This window comes from Mustela lutreola, chromosome 7 (assembly GCF_030435805.1).
Source record: "Mustela lutreola isolate mMusLut2 chromosome 7, mMusLut2.pri, whole genome shotgun sequence".
NCBI classification, from domain to species: Eukaryota; Metazoa; Chordata; class Mammalia; order Carnivora; family Mustelidae; genus Mustela; species Mustela lutreola.
This window is the reverse complement of record NC_081296.1, coordinates 133,727,432-133,749,407: the sequence shown is the minus strand read 5'-3', so window position 1 is coordinate 133,749,407 and position 21,976 is coordinate 133,727,432. Positions and strand designations below refer to the sequence as shown.

The following is a 21,976-nucleotide window of genomic DNA, read 5'->3' as shown; positions in this document are numbered from 1 at the left end:
CTACGGAATCAGTTCTATCGAGAATGAAGGCATGGAGGATCCCCTCTGTTTAGAGTGTTGTCCTCTGATGATGCCTTCCACTGTACAGGACTCAGTACTGGTGAAAGCACACACATACACACAGAAGGGACACAATTCTCTCTCCCCCCCCCCAACTCCCTCCCTGCCTCTCTCTTTCCCTCCTGCTCGCTCTCCCTGCCTCTCCCTCCTCCCCTGCCTCCATTCCTACCTCTCCCTCATTCCCTCATTCCCTCTCTCCTTCATCTTCCCTCTCCCTTCTTCTCCTTCCTTCCCTGCCCCCCCTGCCTCCTTTTACCTCTCTCTCTCCTTCTCCCTCCCGACTCTCTCCCTGACCCTCCCTCTCCGACCTGACCCTGCCTATCTCCCAGTCTCTCTGCCTTTCTCCCTCTTCCTCCTCCTCCCACACTCCCTCCCTTTGTCCCAATCTCTCTCTGCCTCCCCTTCCCTTTCCCCTTTTCATTAATAGTTGCTATTTCTCGCCTGGATTTAATCAGGTAAACTTTAAAAGGATTCTGCCAAGAAGAAACATGATGATTATCACATCTAAAGTTTTATTTTAGGAAACTTTTCAGGTCGGTAGGTACTGCCACTTTGTGGGACCTTAGCGCTGAGCATATCCCGACCTTAAAGGTATTTGGGTTAATGTTGCCTTATGGGCTTTGGGAACACAGGATCAGTAAGAAGTGCTATACAATTTTTAAATAAAGAGGTTACTTGTTTCACTTTAATTTCAGGTATTGTGTTATCAGAAACTATTATAGAAATAGACTACACAGTGGTTAACAGATACATTTCCAACCCAGCAGCTTTCGTGAACGGGCTTTCTCTTAGTTCATATGACTTTTATGTTTCATGTGCTGGACGATAATTTGGGTTTAAAACCAAGAACTCCCTAAATGGGATGTTATCTTGTTTAATAGAATTTATTTTTGTTGTGGATGCTATCCATAGGTCAACTTAATAAAAGGGTAATCTTTTTTTTTTTTTTTTAAACATAGGCTCTTAGAATTCTTATAAATCAGTCTTCCAAGTCTGCATTTGAAATAGCCTCACTGAAAAGAAATTAAAATAAATAAATAAATAAATAAAATAGCCTCAATAATGTAGAACCTATATTTCTATACTCGCACCTTAGCAAGAGTCTACTACGTTAAAAAAAAGAAAAAAAGTCAGAAGGATGCAGTATCTACAGGTCCAAAATGTTAGTAGAAATAATACTGGTAATAGCATTTTGGAGTAACAATGGGTTCTGTGCTAAATACTTAATATGCATTAAAATTAACATTAGCATGCATTCTTCTTCTTCACACTGGTGGTTTGAGAGAGACTAAGTTGTCATTGCCATTCTTCAGAGAGTTTAAGAACTCTCACCAAATTCATAGCTAGTAAAGCTAGGGAGCTGGGAGGCCAGCCTGAGTAGGAGGGACTCCAGTGGCAAATCTCTCACTCAATAGGTCAATGAAAAACTCCACCTAACATTCCTTATTTTACAACACAGAATGATATCCAGGGGCTTCTCATCTCACGTGGGCATATGTTGAAAAATAGAATCCATAGCCTTTCAGAATCAAATCCATTTCAGACAAACTAGGGGGGAAAACGTCCTACTTAGAGATTCTCATCTTATTAAAAAGCCCCTTTGAGACCCTTGAGTTTCTCTGGAGTCTGCTCCCCGGGTCTTTGCCATGTTTGTCTGCGGCTATTTTTTCTGAAGGTGGACGGGGACTGCAAGCTTCAGGAGATTTTTATGCTACATGAACACGCTGCTTTGGCACCAAATAACGAGGTGAATATCATTCACCAACTAATTTAGCGGGGGGAGGCATGATTTTTCCGTATTAGGTGAATTTCTCAGCAGAGAACTAGAAAAATGCAAATAAGAGGTAAAGAAAGGAACCTAAATAGACATGAAAGAAATTCAAGGAACTGGAGCATGGTGTCCTCTCTCAGTCTGGCTCTTTGGTGTCATTGGTTTGGTATTTTTGTGACTTCTTAGACTCAAATATCTCCAGAGAGGCAAAGGTTGGAGCCACATTGAAATTTTGTGCTGCTCCTGTTTTTTTTTTTTTCAGATGACCCACTGCATTCACCATCACCTGCAACATTCTCACAGTTCAGAAAAGTTCTATTAAATTTTTAATACACTGTCTTTTTCGATGGCAGAGAGCCCCTTTTGCTGGGTATCAGCCCTAGACACATGAATTATATATCTATAAATACACTCATAAAGCAAAAAAGCAGGGCAGCCTTCAGGGCTAAAATAGACCTTTTATATCCCTAGTGATCTCTCTAGTTTAAAGAAAAGCACAACCCTGTCAAAAAGGGTATATGTTCCTGATTTAAAATGCTAACGTTAAGGAATAGAGATAGTTCTTATTCCAAGCCAAAGAAAAATTCAGGGAATGGAATAGGAAATTAGGGTGTGGATGGCCTGCAGTGAAGGGTTTCTGCCTGTAACCCCCTATGATTTTAGGGTTGTTGCTTCAATGAATACTTTTATAAGCATAGACATCTGGTAGATCCCTGACTCCATAGTCTTTGGGCACTGAAAACAACATATCATCCGCTGTTCCAGCATTTCCGAGGGAATCATTCTAGATTAAAACAAATAAACATGAAATCTTAAATAGCTCTCTATAACCCAAGTTACTTCTCTTATGGATCTAATCATGGGAGCAATGTATCCTTCATCTCCTCATATCAAAGGATGTGTGCCCTTGGAACTCCCCAGGACACTATAATCATCCTAAATCTTAAAGATGGAATTTGATATTAAAATTGATTATACATACCAACTCACACACTTGTCCCAGGAACCTTGTGCATTTATACATCTCTAGAATTTTCCATCTCATTTTCACCATAATTCCCCTTTGTAACAATTCACATGGCCCAGCTGTCTTCCCTTTAAGCTAAAGACTTTCTTTAGTATCTTAAGACGCCAGGAAAGGGAGTAGACTATGAACGCTTTTCTCCCTTTTCACTGATGAACCTACCACCAGAACTGGGGCTCACTCTTCCTTGGCAAGGGGGTTCATTTATTATTTTTTTTCTCATCACTGCTGCCAGGATTATTAACAAAAATGGCAAAAAAAAAAAAAAAAACCCTGAATCTTAGTAATTTAGACAGGTCCTTTTATTTAAACTCTGAAATAGCAGTGTGCCCATCATTTTAGCTTTAAAGTAAAGGTCTTACCATGTCACTTAAGGGCTCACCAACCTTTCAGAAGCTTTTATGAACTGGTGAGCTTTACGTCTCTCTACTTCATTATGAAAATGATGGTTTCTCCTCCTTTTCTTTTAATCCAAGAGAGGTTAAAAGGGCGTTGAATTGGGAAGTGAATAGCAAAGGAAAGGGGGGGCAATTCAGCTGCAGATTGAACAGTTTGTGGATTTTGTAGACTTCTGACAACAAAGACACTGCAGAAGCTCCAGCTAGGATTGGAAGAAGAGTGGGAAAGGAGGCAAATGTAAGACACCAGTTGGGTGTCCCAGATGGTACACTAAAATTGCAAAAGAATGCCACTGTGTAATTATGAAGGCGGTAATCTTAATCTCATTTGAGGGACACCAGCACCCTACTTAACGATTTGCCTTGATATTTAAGTGTTTTGTACCAGGCTTTTGACTTTTTGCAGAATGATATTCCTTGTCCTTTATCCCAGCTCCTCCTCTGCTTAATAGACATGGGGCAGGTTTTTATCATTGTCCTAAGGAACAGAGGACTCTCAGTATTTGTGCCAGAAAAGAACACACAAGCTAAACTTTTATTCTAGGTGAGATGGGTTAAAAAAAAAAAAAAAGAAAAAAGTCCTGTCTTGTTCTCTGAAGGAAAGTGAAATCATCCCTGAGTAATCTCTAGGGAACCTTCAAACACACATCATAGGCCTTCTCTTCTCATCGCCCTTCTTGTCCTTAAACACTGCCTTTTTCCATGGGTCACCTTAAATATTAACACTTGCCACACACCCTTTCCCCGCCCCGCCCCGCCCCCAGAAGAATAAGGTGAAAAGTAAACTCAGGGTTAGTTTTAGGACTGGCTTCCATTTAGGGAACTGTGCTCCAAATTCCATTTATAAAAACTAGCAAAAGTTTTATATTATTCATTAAATATGCTGCAAGATATATGAATTATATATGTTCACAATGTAAAACAAAACAAAACAAAACAAAACAAAACAAAAACCTCACAGTGATCCAGTAAAGCAAGTCTGAAGCTTTGACAGATTTGCGAAGATCATTTCACTCAGTAGCTTGAAACTCTTAAGCCCTAGAAGAAAGCAGCTTAGGGTTAGCACATAGCCCAAAATACCATCTTGAAATTCTCAAGTTTGTGTGCTATTTCCCTACATATGGTAACATTACCAGGTAGGACAGAGATGACCGCTTGCCTTCCAAAGATACACATACATTATGTCCATTACTGCCACCCTCCCCAACTCCATTTCTCTCTGCATAACACAATGTTCCTGGCTGATTCTGGAATAAAGCATCTGACATGGGAACAAATGGCTCTTCTCAGGTGCTCTGAAGGTATGCTACAGCCTTCCTCCTGGGACACCCTTCTCTTAGCACAGCTGCAATCGGGGCCGGTTAGACGCAGCAGTTCCAACTGAGGCACAGGAAACATTTTTAAAGATATAAAGTATTGGGGCACCTGGGTGGCTCAGTGGGTTAAGCCTCTGCCTTCGGCTCGGGTCATGGTCCTGGGGTTCTGGGTTCGAGCCCCACGTCAGGCTCTCTGCTCAGTGGGGAGCCTGCTTCCCTTCCTCTCTCTCTCTGCCTGCCTCTCTGCCTACTTGTAATCTCTGTCAAATAACTAAATAAATAAATCTTTAAAAAAAAAAGATATAAAGTATGGAAAGCTAAGCAGGAGAGTTTTCATTTGTGAGTCAGTTTTTGTAGGAAGAACCTGGAAAGACCATGTAAGCTCAAAGGCTGGTCTACCTAGAACTTTGCAGTTGTGAGACACAAGTCTGACTTTATCACCGATAAGGGGCACTTCAGCAAGAGCTGAACATCTATCTGACAATAGATGTTCAAACACCAACCATCCCGTCAGGGCAGTTACTGTGGAACACACAAGAGCATCACACCTGGCTGAGTGCTTAATGACCCAGCTCGGAAATCATATCCTGTTAGCGACTCACCTGTCTGATGGACTGGGACTGGGAAACATCATGCCATCCCCGCTAGAGGATTTTTCTTTAAAACAGCTAGAATACATTTTTGGAATAAATTCAATGAGGAGATAACTGTGACTTCCGAAGATTCTTTCTCTGTTTGAAAAATAACCCTGTAAAGAGACCTCGATTATCTTGCTTACGTATATGAGTAATAAACGTGGCCCTACAATTAGGTGAGTAACACCCACCACAGAATATTTGTGGTACCCATGATTCGCAACACTATGATTTACTGAACCACTTTGAACTTTCCTTCCTGGCCTAGTCCACATGTTTATAAGTGTGATAACTCGGGTCTGTGGGTAAACCAATTTATTTTTCCCACTCTAGATAAAAATTGCTGATTTTAATTTTTTTAAGATTCTATTTATTTATTTGAGAGAGAGAACAAGGAGGGACAGAAGAAGAGGGAGAAGGAAGCAGACTCCCTGCTGAGCCGAGCACGGAGCCCCGAAAGGGGCTTGATCTGAGGACCCTGAGATCATAACCCGAGCAGAAGCCAGACGCCTAACTGAGACACCCAGGTGCCCCAAGAATTGCCCATTTTAAAACCTTCCTTGGCTATCTCTACATTTCTGAATCTAAGTTTTCCACAAGGCATGGATATCTAGTCTGGGTATTTTTAAAAATAATATCCAGCTCAGCGTCTATCGCATAGAGCATCAAAGCAATGCCTGAACATAATATGAGATCAGTGCCAGGTGAGTTGTCATTTAATGGGGAATTTTTGGAAAAGCGTAGTCCAAAAGGGTTTGTTAGATGAACATTTCAACCTCTCCTAGGTTCCCCTCCCTTAGCATAAAATAAATGAAGACTGAAATTGATAAATGCTAATAAAATTAGCTTAAAGTACTAAAGACGGTCTTTTTTATTCACGGATCTTGATCTCTGGGACCTGGAGAAATGCATCACGCTCATCCTCATGGGAGCAAGTAAGTAGAAACCCAAGAAAATAATAAAGAAATGCTAGGGCTCCCGGGTTAACCACATGCATGAACGCACGCACACCCACAATTCTGATAGCCAGTCAGTTCTCGCCGACAGGAACATGGAACGTCATTATCTCGTGAGCAGATCCTGGAAACAGAGTACTTGAACTCTAGATAAATAATTACTTGAGAGTATCTTTAACACCTAAGGATTTCAGATTTTGGTGGCAAGAGGCATATAATGGGCTATAAGCCAGTTTAGAATGATCAGGCTACAACAAGAAAGGATCCACGTGCGGATCCAGGTCATTCTGTCGTAATTTCTGATGCCTAGCCTATGAAATACAGTCACTGAGAATGACGAGGAATTCTGTCTGTCTACAAATATACTAATTGTTTTTTTCTTTTTCTTTTCAATCCCAGGAGGTGAATTAGTTGTCCCTCTTCTTGTAGAAGACCCTTTAGCTACCCCTCCTATTGCTACTCGTGCACCTTCCATTACACTCCCCCCTACCTTCCGCCCCCTCCTCACCATTATTGAGACCACCAAAGATTCCCTGTCCATGACCTCTGAGGCGGGGTTACCTTGCTTGTCGGACCAAGGCAGCGATGGTTGTGATGATGATGGCTTGGTGATATCTGGGTATGGCTCAGGGGAAACCTTTGACTCTAACCTGCCCCCTACTGATGATGAAGATTTTTACACCACCTTCTCCTTGGTAACAGATAAGAGTCTTTCCACTTCAATCTTCGAAGGTGGCTACAAAGCACATGCGCCCAAGTGGGAATCCAAGGACTTTAGACCTAACAAAGTCTCCGAAACTAGTAGGACTACTACCACATCTTTGTCCCCTGAGCTGATCCGCTTCACAGCTTCCTCCTCGTCTGGGATGGTGCCCAAATTGCCAGCTGGCAAAATGAATAACCGTGATCTCAAACCCCAGCCTGATATAGTCTTGCCTCCGTTGCCCACTGCCTATGAGCTAGACAGCACCAAACTGAAGAGCCCACTAATTACTTCCCCCATGTTCCGTAATGTGCCCACAGCAAACCCCACGGAGCCGGGAGTCAGACGGGTTCCGGGGGCCTCAGAGGTGATCCGGGAGTCGAGCAGTACAACAGGGATGGTCGTCGGCATTGTGGCTGCTGCTGCCCTCTGCATCTTGATCCTCCTGTATGCCATGTACAAGTACAGGAACAGGGACGAGGGGTCCTATCAAGTGGACGAGACGCGGAACTACATCAGCAACTCAGCCCAGAGCAACGGCACGCTCATCAAGGAGAAGCAGCAGAGCTCGAAGAGCGGCCACAAGAAACAGAAAAACAAGGACAAGGAGTATTACGTGTAAAAATGACACCGCTCACAGTCACGTGAATTTATGACACAGAATTATTTCTATATACATCTATAAAGACTTGGAAAATGAATTTCACAGATGTCAGAACTGTGATTACTATGATATGGGGTGTACCATGACTACGGTGGGGAAAACCATTTTTAAAAGGACGCACACAAAGATGTACCTACCTATAAAATTCAGCCATGGCTGCTTTGATTCAGTCATCGCTCGGAGACAGAACATTCTCTCTGCCCTGCTGTATCATAAAGCACACACTCTGCGCTCTGGAGCAAGCCGATGGCTCCCCCACTTTCGCGGACTTGGAAGCTTCCTTCTCTTGAGGACTTTTCACCCAAGGTAGAAGACTTTCATGGCTTACTTGTTCCATAACTCCAAGTGAGTCTGTAATGATGTTTGTGAAGCTTGACTGTAACGATGTTTTTTCTTTTCTTTTGGTTTAATTATGTAAAAAACAAAAACAAAAAAATGAAAAAAATTAAAAACAAAAACAAACAAAAAAACCCACCCTTATCTGGTTTTGGCCAGTGTACGTGTAACTTTTCAAGATCTGAGGGGAAAAAAAAAATGGCTTTTGGGTTTTTGTTTATTTTTTGAGAATGACTGGACATAAGAAGAAAAAACAAAACAAAAAAACTCAGAAAATGAAAGTAAGAGAGACTATTGCCATATGAACTCAAAAGCTACCATGGTGTTCACTCTACATATCAGGTTGTGGTATTTCTAGAATCTGTTGTTTGTTTCCTATATGATGCTTTGCTGAACACATAGCAAAATCACATGATGGATGATGGCATTGATTTGTAAAGCTGGTCCCTCAGGATCTAATTTCAGATTTTGCCACCCAAACCCTGACCAGATGGGTTTAGGGCTGGTTTTATCAGAGCTACTGGCTTTACTTAACAATATTGTTCCTGTTCATTAGCCCAGCCAAATCGTGGTAAAGGAGAGAGCCCCACAAAACAGAGCCTTTCCCAGGGAAGGGGAAGAGGGGGTGGGCTGGATATGTGACTGACTGAAATGCATGCACATAATAAAAGACAAGACAATACTAAAAGTCTGTTAAAGAATCAAAACAGACAGTAGGGGAGTTCAACGTGTGATGGATCCACAAAAGGTCACACAAGCCAAACGTGGTGACAGAGTGCAAATGACATCCCCCGCCCCCAACACAATGTTTTTCATAGTGGTTTAATTTTGTAGCCCGACACTTCCAGATAACTCTGTCCTTCCATTCGCTCACGTCTCCCTTCACCCATCTTTTCTAAAAAACAAATAAATAAATAATAAATGAATAAAGCTGCTGTGACACACACACAAAAAGGAATTTAATAGTATAATATATATATAAATAAATATATATACAGATATATTTATCATGGTATGTTTGATGGGATGACTGAAACAGGAAAACTGTTCAAGTCTTGAAGTGGAATGAGACTGTTGTTTTAAAAGAAAATAACAAAACAACAAAAAAGTAAACCTTAAAATGTGAAGAAAGTGTGAGTTTTAGTTTTGTCACAGTTAACTGTGTCAAAAAGAATAAACAATCTTCTCAGATTTTGTTTACATATTTTACTACATTTTTGCTGGTATAAATTCCTTAGCCACCTATGTACATAACCGCTTTAAGAACCGTCTGTTCTTTTCTATGGGTTTGTTTCGGTTCCGTTTGGTTTATATTCCAGTTGTCTGTCTTTCTTTTTGAAAAGAGGAAACAATGTACAGAAAAACAAACTGGTTGTGTGGCCAAAGCTAATCCCAAAAGCAAGAGACAAAGCAAGACAAACATGCACACAGAAATGAAGTATGTTTTCTGGAGGGTCGGTTATATACAATTTCTTTTGTACAGATGAAAACCAATCAGCTGTTTAGATTTAGAAATCTACTCTTGCTGGTCTTTGTAAGTTGCATGAATACTTGATTTCGAGAAATATCTTAAAGACATGGGGCAAAAAGCGCAATCAAAACGATGGTAGCCTTGACGGATGTATATGGAAAGAGGTGTTCCTCATTATCTGATATTTCAATGTTATGAGTTTCGGATTTTTTTGTTGTCATTAAAAAAGACAGGATTATAAAGAGATATCAAAGCACGACTTTAGATAACTTAAATGGCCCAACCTATATGAAGTTGATTATATCTCGATGTCTGTAAAAGATTGCTGTTTTTGGAGTCTTGAGGTCTTGTGAACTGATTTCCTGCTTTCTTTCTTAAATTTTTTTTGAGTAAAAATACATTTGTTCTATTCCTTTCAGTGTAAGTTTCTATTTGGACAATTTTATGGGAACATGTGCATTCTGTATGTGAGCTTCTATCATATTCCTGTTGTTTTATGAGCAGACTCTTAAGGAATTTATTTTATGATGTTGTGAAGTTACTGCTTTTTCTTTTTCCTTTCTCTTTTATTTCATATTTGCATTTTCGTTCAAGGATATGCTTAGCAATAAAATGTTCTTCCCCAAACCTTGTATGATGATGCATTTTTATTTTCTAAACATTTGGTAAGAGATCTTACACTAGAGCTAAACATGTCATGGTATGTTTGATGGGATGACTCATTAAAAGTAAGCTAGGACCATGCAAAGTAAAATATTCTAACCAGTTACTAATTCCTTCTATATATTTATTAGAAGTGGCATATTTATGGACTACACAACCGTTGTCTGTCAACTGAGGCATTATTATTTAGATTGCTATGATAGGGTAAGCTGGAGAACACTTCTGAACAGGTAAGATGACAGAACATTGTATTCTGGGAAGTATTATTGGATACTATAAGTTACCAGACATTTAAAAAAAAAGTATACGTATATGCTACAAGTCCACGAACTTCTAACGGTTTGGCAGAACCTTGCTTATATAATGTCTTAAGCCCTGGAAAGCTTTAGATGCCTTCTCTCCAGGTTTCCTGGCATATTGACATATTTTTTTTTATTATTAAGTCGAAAGACAAAATATAAATGAATGCTTACATCTTTACAGCTTCTTTCTAGATTTTTGGATTATAAAATTCTGCAAATATTCACTACAGCTGGCACCTTTCTCATATCTCAGGTGTCCTTGACTTACCAGTTCCCTACACCCATTTACTTTGCCAAGGGGATAATCCGTCATGAGACTCCACATTTTTCACCATGATCCTGACATGTCAGTTAACTGAATCAGTGTACTCTATCCATACATGGGTTACCAGTTTTCAAAGAGAAAAGCAAATTTAGTTAACCCTGTTCCTTCGGATTTCATTAGTGGAATGGTTACGCTCTTGAATCTCATGGGCATGGGGGGAAAAAGGCTCAATGATGTCAAATTATGCAAAGTTCCTTTTTCCTGCCTGTCTCAGATAATTTATGTAAACAAAAGCAACATTCATCAATCTCCATATTGTGCCAGGTACTGTGTTAAATGATTTGGATCTGCGTAGTGTGTTTAGTCCCTGAGTGGTAGTTCTTTCCTTATCTTAAAGATAAAGACACAAAGAGCTTAATGACAATTTGGCAAATACACTCCTAACCATGTTCTAAGTCAGACCTTGCTGAGATAGACATCAGAGGGGTTTCGTGGAACCGGGAGAGGTACTGAGACCCAACAGGATTGGGCTGGAACCCCGCTAGACTCTCACCATGTATGGGCAAATTCCACAGTCCCTCCAAAATTTGGCTTCCTCATCTGAAAAAAAGGACACCTCGATGACCTTGCCTTGCAAGGTAGTTTGGGGGAAAAGTGAAATAAAATGTTTTAATTGTGACTGATACAGAGTAGGGGGCTCAAAAAAGTTATGCTCCTTTATTTCAAGTCCTTTGCTATTCTGTATACAAGAGCTGCCTTCTAGAATTAGAAATCTTGCACTAAGTTCCACATTAATAAAAAGATTTAGTAACATGTTGTTAAACAATGTTAGCAAGTCAAGACTAGTTGTAATAGACAAAACCAGTCTTTTCCTAGTCATATATTTGATTGTAAGCATGACTGCAACTAGTAAGTATGTGGCATTGAAATATGGTAGTGCCCAGCTGTCTGACAGCACATTTTAATCAAGTGGCCAGGAGTTGGGGTATATAAAGGGAGTCTAGATTAGAGAAAACTTACCAGAGAAGTTTCCAAATAATGGTTAATGTGGTAGATTCATCAAAATCTAAGTAGCATTTGTTCAGATACATTGGTTAAAGTTCATCACCAGAAATACTTTTTCTTTGTTGTTCTATGAGGAAATGTTGAGACTACACTATCCCTTTTCAATGTGTTTAACTCTGGCCATAGGCTTTGGAATCTGAAAAGCTTAGTTCAGATTCTTGGATCTGAATTCTTGGCCTATCCTTTACTAGCTGTGAAACTTGGAGTAAGGTGTGCAGTAACCCCAGCTTCATCTGTGAAATTAGAATGATACTGTCCTCCCCTTAGTGCTATTTTATTAACTAAATGAGCTGATGTGAATATAAGTGCCCGCTTATAAACACAGTGCCTGGCCCATAGCCCTCAAACAGTGATGGCTAATTGTGCCTTTCTAATCATTGGGTATTGTCCAAAAAAACAAACAAACAAACAAACAAACAAAAAAATTCCTTGTAAAAGTTTAGAAAGGGTATATATTGGAGAGCCCAAGAGCGATCACTTCACTCTGTCACCTAAGTCAAAATTGTTTTTATTCTCCTACAGCTGAAATCATATTGATTCTTTGAGCTCTTCTTGCATATTCCACCAGATATATGCATAACCCTATAAAACCCATTACTTCAATCAACTCCCTTTCGGTATCAGGTGCATAAGAAAGATTCAAACAGTAGTCTGTTCATACCTCAAAGGACAGTCTTCAATCCCTTCCAAATTACAGCGTCATCATTGCCTTAGACACGCTTTCAAAACTCTGTATTGGGTTTCCCATCATACACTTTCTAAATGCCACTATTCAGTACATAATCCAAGAACCACTTTAAACATTTACTCTTCTGATAATTCAACCAACACTTACTGAACACTTCTGCGCCAGCCAATCTACTATTGGCTGTTGTTACTTTGTTTCAATGAAGGCAGACAATGGACATAAACCTTTAGTCTGGTGTAGATCCCCACAGGCTAAAGTTCTCCTCACCCTATTCAAGATGAAGTTTGAGGGTGCCTAGGTGGCTCAGTGGGTTAAGCCTCTCCCTTCGACTCAGGTCATGATCTCAGGGTCCTGGGATCGAGTCCTGCATTGGGTTCTCTGCTGTGCCGGGAGCCTGCTTCCTCCTCCTCTCTCTCTCTTTCTGCCTGCCTCTCTTGTGATCTCTGTCTGTCAAATAAATAAGTAAAATCTTAAAAAAAAAAAAAAAAAAAAGATGATGTTTGAGCTTTCTCCAAAGATATCCAAGCCCTGCACTTGTCCCAGTTAAATTAAAATTTTGATAATTCTGCTTGAAATTGGTTTTATTATTAATGTACTTATTGGACATTGACTAAATGGTTTCTATATCTTACATCAAGAGATTTAAGGAATATACAACATACTAATAGAATACAAATGATACTACAGCAACTTTTCTGACACCAACAAAATTAGGTGTCAGAAAAGTACAAACTATGTTCTTTGGGGGTTCAGAAGAAATTACTTACGGGAGGGCTTCAGAGAGGAGGTGATATCTTAGGTAAAACTTGAAAACTTGATAAGCAGAGATCAGAGCTACATGCCATTTCAAGCAAAGCACTGAAGTGGAAGTAAGCAGGATCACTGCATAATTTAGATGGATCCCAGATCGTGGATAAAGTGTATTAAGGTCAGTCTGATGCAAGTTTTTTGAAATTTTGTTAATGAAAGGCAAGAATAATGAGAGGATGTTGAGAGGTTCCCAAGGTCAAGGGCCAGCTATTGAGTACAGAGGCCACAAGCATGTTTGAAGAGAAAGGTAATAACCGATGCATTCGCAGAGAACCTAAAGGATGATTCGAGAGCTCAAGTTTGCATATAGACACATTACTCTGAACGAAGCAAGGGAAGAGTATCCTTTTGATACAACAACAAGGAGAGAGTGGGATAAACAAAACTGACATACTGCAGTGGAGGTGACCGAAGTAGAGACAGGTACAGTCAGCCTCAAGGTTGAAGAGAAGGTCAAAGTCAGGGAGACTCTGAGCATATGGCAGAAGTCTGCTGATGATCCTGTTAGGAAGACAGCCAATAAAAGCATCAGTCAGAGGTCAGTTGTCATTCTCTGGTATTAAAAGTCATACTTTATATTTTTGTGACATTTTCTTTTTATGTCCTGCCTTGAAGTCTAAACTTGTGTTTCCAAATTTAGAGTTCTTTCAATTATGTAATGCTTTCTCTAGAGAAGCAAGCCATTTTATACTTCTTTTTTTTTCCAGAAGCATTTGGAGTGGAAGCTAAGACAGAAGATCATAGGCTGCTGCATGTACCCTACTCAGGCTGCCACAACAAAGTATTATAAACTGGGCAGCTTACCCAACAGAAATTTCTCTCTCACAGTTCTGGAGACCAGGAGTCCCAGATCAAGATCTGGTAGGGTTTGTTTTCTTAGGAGGGTTTTCTTGGCTTGTAGACAGCAGCATTCTAAATCTGTCTTTTAGTCTATGTATGTGCTGTGTGTGAGGGGGCGGGGGAGAAAGAGATCTTCCTCTTCCTATAAGCCACAGTCCTGTTGGATCAGGATCCTACCTTAAGGATCTCATTTAACTTTACCTCCTAAAGAGTGTTTCTCTAAATACATTCATATGGCGGGGGAGGAGGAGTTGGCTTCAACGTGCAAATTTGGGGAGACATAGTTCAGTCCATCACAGATGTGTACGGTACAGGTATTTGCAAGGTGAAAATTTCAAGAGCTCAGAGGAGTAAAGGAACCCAGAAGCAACTCTAGCCTTGGAGTACTTGGATAGGCAAGGTCGAAGTGCAGATAAATCTAGGAAAGTCTAAACAACAGAGCAGGAGAGAATCACGGGACTAAGTGCGAGGACTGAGAAGCAGTGCTAGGGTTGTCACAGGAGACAGGAATAGCTATAGGGAACCCAGGCTTAGGTTTGGACGTATATTAAGTGAATAGTGTGAGCTTCAAGAGGCTGTGAACTTTTGCAGTGGCTATTAGGTCCATGAGTTCTCTAGTCAGAACCCCATGGCTTGTTTTTCTGGTTCAATAACTTCAGATAAATTATTTGGTCTACCTAAGACTCACCCTTCACACCTATGAAAGAAAATTATAATTACCTATCTTATAAGTTTGTCAGGAAAGATCGAATAAATTCATATAAAATACTTCACTTATGCCTGTCACATAGTAAACCTTAATAAATGCCAGTCATTATTACAGTTTGGCCTTGTTATCTGACTCAACCAGGATCAAAATTAGCGACTACCTACATGGCTATCCAGCACCTAAAAGGGCATTAAAAACAGAGAAATCAGGCAACCACCCTGTATTTCCCTAAGTCTTTCATTTTCCAAGAAAGTACAAAACGCAGTTGCCTGCCTGTTAGCAAAGCTTTCCCTTCGCAGCCAGGCATTGTCTGCTTCCAGGCTCCAGCTTGGATCGCGCCCTCACCAGCTCACTGCCTGAGACCACCACGCCTCTCCTGCGTTTCTAGCTCTCAGCTTTCCTGTGGCAGCTGGTCAAACACTGGGAAGCCAAGACACCTTCAGGAAATCTTGTTTTCCTTTACTGATATGCATTATTTTGGTTTTGTTTTTAATTTGGCTTTTTATTGTGATCAAGAATGGCATAATAAACCCCCATTTATCTATCATCTGACTTCAAGCAGTATTAATATTTTGCTGTTCTTGTTTTATCTATGCCCATCTTCCCATGAAGGAATATTTTTCAAGATGACACAATGTTAAACAAAAAAGGGCATTGAAAGTGTAGTTATTATTGGATCTCTTGACCTCGGTCTTGGTCTTAATGTGCTTCAGAGTACCTAAAACTAGCATTTTTTCTGATGGACAATTAATGGCACGATTTCAGTTCTTTACTCAGTGACAAGATAAAGAGCAGATTAACTGCTAAGTAGACTCTTCATCGTTTAATGAGATTGCCTGAAAACCGAAAGGATTTTTCCAGCTTACGTGTATTTCAATTCAACTGTATTCAATCACTTTCTGAAATGAATAAAAATGTCTACAGATTACATACAGCTGCTCTGTCTTTTGTGAAATGTGATATCTTAGAATAGAATCAATGTTCTTCTTGAACGGAGTGGGTGACAGAGAATACCCCATTGGCACCTGTGGAAGCCAAGAAATACTCACGTTTACTTCTAGAACTGTCATTGCAAATCTACTAGCATATTTCCCTAGGGTTATATTCATGTCTTTGCAATAAGTATAACTATATTGAATTTGCATGAGTCTACATGGAAGAGAGAGTTCATTAAGCACATCTTCAAGTTATGATTCTATTACTGCCCCACTGTCTATTGATAATGGTGATTTTCTCTTCTTGCTCTCACTCACCTGCCATTTCTGACCTACGATTTTCATCATAAAAGTATCATGAAAGAGAGAGAGTCCAAGAGGAAGTTATTTATAGACTATTTGAAAGTACATTCTTCTCTATCGCAAAGTCATAGTAAGCGTTGGGGAAAATGGTTAGAACTGCCACAGGCTTTGCTTTTCGGTTTCATGGGGAAGAATGAAATGAAAAGTAGAACACTACTTATTTACATAAGTAAATAATTTTCCTGTACCTATTCTGTGCTAGAAGATTGTCCCATTTACTTATTTTATTTGAAGGGGGATTACCTAGAAGAGCACATAAATATTCTTCTTAAAACAACAGCAACATGAAGGTCGTCTAGGTTTGCGTGAAAGAAAATCAGGCAGGTAAGGAGTGGTGGGGTAAGGGTGCTATTAAAACCCAAAAAACTATAGTTTTAGTGTTATGGTGTTTTCCATGTTCATACATCACCCAGGAACAAGTGCTTATGTGCATGCATGGGTATGAGTAGCCAGACCTGTTCTGATGTCAAAGTTGGAGCAGGAAACTAGGATAGTTACTCTTCATAATCCAAACAAGAAGGAAGGAAAAGTGCGAGGGCGATGGGGGACAGGGGGAGCAGAGGCAGAAGAGTTGCTCTTAAGCTCCTATTTGTAATTGTTCAGAAGTTAGGTCCAGAATTAGAGCATCTAAAATAATGAGGGCTCTCTCTCTTCTCTTTATTTACTTATTTTATTTGAATAATTTGAATTTCTGCTCCCCCTTCATTCCAGAAAATGTCCCATGTTAGTAAGTTCTGCCTTTACACACAGCCACACCCTCCCCACACAACCTGCACTTCTTTTGTACAAAAAGAAAAAAAAAAATTGGTGCTTATACTTTTACAAATTGTAAAATGTTTTCGTTACTATGCTAGTTTTTTGTGCTGGTCTTGATGTGCCTTTTCCTTTTTCTCTTTTAAATTAAAATTAAATTTAAATATTAAAATCTCCTTACACTCCAATATTATGAACATAATTTTCTTAAAATGTATTGTAAAACCACAAGTCAGATGTCTATGTAGTTGGTCAGAACTTTCGTGACTTCCTCACTTGGCAGGTGACAAGCCGCAATTTCGTAACATATATATGTACTAGAGCAACAGCTCTTTTGTTTTGATGAAGTCTAATTTTTCTGGCTTTATGGAGATACCCTTGCATATAGCATTGTAGAAGTTTAAGGAGTGCAATGTGCTGATCTGATGCATGTATTTATCGCAGAATGATTACTAGCATATGTTAACACATTCATTACCCCACATATTTTCTGTGTGTAGAGAGAACACAGAAGATTTACTTTCTTGCCAATTTTCAACTATATAATACAGTATTAACTCAAGTCATCATGTTCTACGTTAGATCGCCAGAACATAAGATTAAGTTTATACCATTAGACCAACATCTTCCTACTTCTGCCACCACCACTCCTGGCTACCACCGATCTGCTGTTTCTAGGAGTCAGAAGTTTTAGATTCCGCATATGCGATCACACAATATTTGTCTTTTTCTGTATGACTTACTTCACTTTGCATAATGCCTTCAAAGTTACAGAGGTATGTGATGTGAGGCGGTTATCGGAAGATAGGTCCAGAATTAGAGCATCTAAAAGTAACGAAGTCCTGAGGATTCACAAGATGGCAGCAGAGTAGGACCCCAGACTCCTCTCATTCCATAAAACACTAGAGAACTATCAAATTATCCTAATACCCCAGAAATCAGACCCGAAGACACATCAAACTCCACAACTAAAGGGAGAGAAGAGACAACATTGAAGAAGACTGTATTCTAAACATAAACTACTAGTTTTTATCTACTTTTAGCTCAATAAAACCGGCTCTCTACCTTTCCTACTTGCTAGGCCAAAGGGATTAGAAAGTGATTCTCTATTTTGCCAGAAACTAGACCATGTAAACCGCACATTCAGCTACACAGATTTCTGGACTTTTGATTGTATCTAGGGAAGATATTCTGCAAATATTAAGCCAGTGCATTTCATGATGTCCCTTTAAAAAAATAATCAAGTCCTCTCCCCTTCCCTGAGGTTTTTTCTATTCCCTGATGTTATAATATTGAGCATTTTTTCATGTACTTGTTGGCCACATGTCTTTGAAAAAATGTCTGTGCAGGTCCTTTGAGTACTTTCCATATTACATTTTTTCTTCAGATTTTCTTGCTCTTGATTTAGAAGAATTCCTTATTGATTTTGGAACCCTGAGGAATTAGTTTGCAAATATTTTCTCCCACTCTGTAGGTTGACTTTTCATTTGGTTGATTTTTTTTTTCTTTTTTTTTGCTGTGTAGAGACTTTTAGTTTGGTATAATCCCACCTGTTGATTCTTGCTTTTGTTGCTCGCACTTTGGGTGTCATATTCAGAAAAGCATCATCATTACAAACGTCAAGAAGTTTTTCTCCTAGGTTTTATTCTAGGAGTATTTTGGCTTCAGGTCTTACATTTAAATATTTAATCCATTTCAAATTAATATTTGTAAGTGGTAGAAGACAGGGGTCCAATTGCGTTCTTTGGTGACTATCCAGTTATCCTGACATCATTTACTGAAGAAACTATCCTTTCCCTAATGTGTGTTTTTGGCTCTTTTGTCAAATATTAGCTGAACACGTATGTATATTTATAGGCTCTCTCTTGCTCTGTTGGTCTGTGTCTGTTTTTATGTCTGTGCCACACTGTTTCGATGACTATAACTTGGTAGATTAGTTGGAAATCAAGAAGAGTAAAACCTCCAGCTTTGTTCTTTTTCAAGATCACTTGGCTTCATAGTCTTTTGTCATTCCATTTGAAGTTTAGGGTTGTTTTCTCTTATTTCTGTGAAAAATGACCATTTTTGATATGGATTGTATTGAATCTATAAATGGCTTTGAGTAGTATAGGCATTTCAGCAATATTAAACTCTTCTGATATATGGATTATCTTTCCATTTATCTGTGTCTTGTTTCTTTCATCAATATCTTATGGCTTGGTGTATATCTTTCACCTCCTTGGTTACATTTACTTGTATTTTATTATTTTTGATGCTATTATAAATGGAATGCTTTCTTCATTTATTTTAGAGATAGTTTACTATTAATATATAGAAACAGAACTGATTTTTAGATGTTGATTTTGTAGCTTAAAACATTACTCCATTCATTTATTAGTTCTAACAATTTTTTTGATGGAATCGTTAGAGTTTTCTATATAAGATCATGTCATTTGCAAACAAGAACCATTTTACTTCTCCTTTTCTGATTTGGATGACTTTTATTTCTCTTTTTTGCCTAATTGCTCTGACTAGGATTTCCATTACTATGTTAAAACGGAATGCTGAGAGTAGGCACTTTTGTCTTTTTTTCTGATCTTACAGGAAAAAAATTTAACCTTTTATTATTGAATATGATGTTACATGGACTTGTCATTTGCGGCCATTCAAATGTTGAGGTATTTTCCTTCTACACCTACTTTGTTAATACATAAGGATATAATGATGATGATATCATGAAAGGATGTAGAATTTTGTCAAATGTTTTTTCTGTATCTATGGGGATGATCTTATGATTTTTGTCCCCCATTTTATTAATGCAGTGTATCTCATTTATTAATTTGTACATGTTGAAACATCCTTGAAAACCAGGGTTAAATCTCAGTTGATCTTTGGTTTTTTTCTTGTTCTTCTGTTCTTTATTCTTCTCTTGCTGTCTTCCTTTGTTTACTGGTGTTTTTGTTTTTCCTGCAGTGGTATGCTTTGATTCACTTCTGTTTATCTTTTGTGTAACTACTACAATTTTTGTTTGTTTGTTTTATAGTTACAAGACTTACATAAAATATCTTATGGCTAAAAGTCTATTTTAAGCTGATAACAATTTAGCTTTAATCACATATGAAACCATCTTTAAAAAAAAAAAAGATTTTATTTATTTATTTGACAGAGATCACAAGTAGGCAGAGAGGCAGGCAGAGAGAGAGAGAGAGGGGGAAGCGGACTCCCTGCTGAGCAGAGAACCTGATGTGGGGGCTCCATCCCAGGACTCTGGGATCATGACCTGAACGAAGGCAAGAGGCTTAACCCACTGAGCCACTCAGGCGCCCCACAAAACTACTCTTTTAATCCCATTTCACGTTTCTGATGTCACAATTTACATCTTTTTATAGAAACAAATTTTTATATAAACAAATTATTTCAAATTATTTTTAATATTTTTACCATTTAACCTTTATATTAGAATGAAGAAATTAACACATCACCATGTTACAGTATTAGAGTACTTTAAATTTGACCACATCCTTACCTTTGTAAGTGCTTAATGTTTTGGAAGGTTTTTATGTCACTAATTAGAATTTTCTATCTCAAGCTTGAAGAACTTTCAGTGCTTCTTGAGAGGCAGGTCTAGTGGTGGTAAAATCTCTCAACTTTGTTTTTTTCTGTGTGTGTTTTTTTGTTTTTCTGGGAAGATCTTTTTCTCTCCATTTATAAAGGACAATTTTGCCAAGTGAAAACCTTTTAACTGGCAGGTTTCTTTCCTTCAGCACTCTGACTCTACTACCCCAATTTCTCCTGGCCTGCAAGGTTTCTGCTAAAAAACCCTCACTGATTCTGAGGTTTCCCTTGTATATAAAGAATATTTTTTTCCTCTGGTGGCTTTTAAAATTCTTTCTCTTTGGTTTTAGACCTTTATTATGTCTTAAAGAGGATCTTTGAGTTGAAACTTTCCAGGTACCTACAAGCTTCATGATCTTGGACACCCAAATCTTACTCTAGATTTGGGAAGTTCTTAGCCATTATTTCCTTAAATAATCTTTCTGCTCCCTTTTCACGCTCTTCTCTCAGATTCCAGTATGTGCATTGTTGCTTTTAAAGGTATCCTGTAATTCACAGAGGCTTTCTTCATTCTTTTTTTTCCTTTTTACTCTTCTGACTGAATAATTTCACATCTTCCCTCTTCAAATTCACATTCTTCCTCTTCTTTGGTCAAGTCTGCTACTGCAGCTTTCTACTGAATTCTTTAGTCATTGTCTCTTCAGCTCTAGGATTACTTTTTTTTTTTTTTTTAATTGTCAAACTTCTCATTTTGTTCATGTATGGTTTTTCTAATTTTATTTAGCTGTGTATCTTTGTTGTCACAACAGTGGTTGTCACCACTGAATTTCTCTGAGTCTTATGAACTCTGTATCAGACACTGCATAAATCATTTCTTTAGCATCAGTTATTGGAACTTTATTAGTTTTCTTTTGTGGTGGTACATTTACCTGATTCTTCAAGACCCTTGTGTTCTTACATAGGTAGCCACACAATTGAGGAAGCGGTTTCCTCTTCTAGGCTTTCTCAGCATTTGAGTGGGGGCTGCTGACTGGTTTTCCTGCTGTGGCTTCAGCTTTGGATGTGCTGCCCAGTTGTCAAGCATCTCTGGCTTCACTCCATGGTTTGGTAGGGCTGGAAACCATGCTTGGCAGTTGAGAAGGGTCAATGACTTGCTTCCCTGCATGTGTGGGTCTCTACAGTAGTTGGGACAAACTGACAGCTTGGGGACCCAGTGAGCAGATCTGGTGATTGAGCCCTCTGGCCAGAGCCAGCAGTGGAGCAGAACTACTGGATGGGCTCTCCAGTCACACACCACAGCCAAGAGGAACATGGGTGGCCAACATCCATAAGCTTACTGCTGTAAGACACCCCCGCCCCTTTCCCTTTTTTAGCTGATTCCTGCAGGGATCCATGTGAGGCAATCCCTAAGTGAGCCTCCCCGAGAGTGTCCCAGCACAGTGGAGAAGATGTGTGTCCACCTTATGTTCTCCTCTTCCCCCTGGAAACACTGTAGACCCAGTGTGATCCACCTCAGCATGGTGCTGCACTGGACTGGGGTAGGGGTGATACAGTCAAAGTGAAACCACTCTTCTTAGCCTTCTGTGCTAGATTTTTTTTCCCAGTTTTTATGGTCCAAATGGGATACTTTAGCCTCACCTGTGGGTTCTGAGATCTTCACAAATGTGTCTTTTCTATGGATAGCTGCTAGTTGCTCCTTCTGTGAGGGGGAACTG

General features: G+C 39.2%; 1 protein-coding gene across 41 annotated transcripts in view; it reads left to right on the top strand.

The window, feature by feature from the left end:
* Window positions 1-9,966, top strand: part of NRXN3 (neurexin 3) — a 1,566,681-nt gene extending 1,556,715 nt beyond the window's left edge. For 16 of the 41 annotated variants that reach the window (XM_059182656.1, XM_059182649.1, XM_059182655.1 and 13 more), the window contains one exon: window positions 6,560-9,966. In XM_059182656.1, the coding sequence (XP_059038639.1) occupies window positions 6,560-7,485 (926 nt within the window). In that variant the 3' untranslated portion in view covers window positions 7,486-9,966. The remainder of the gene's footprint in view (window positions 1-6,559) is intronic. The other 25 variants (XM_059182678.1, XM_059182677.1, XM_059182679.1 and 22 more) reach the window with 4 other exon arrangements.
* Window positions 9,967-21,976: the final 12,010 nt, after the last annotated feature.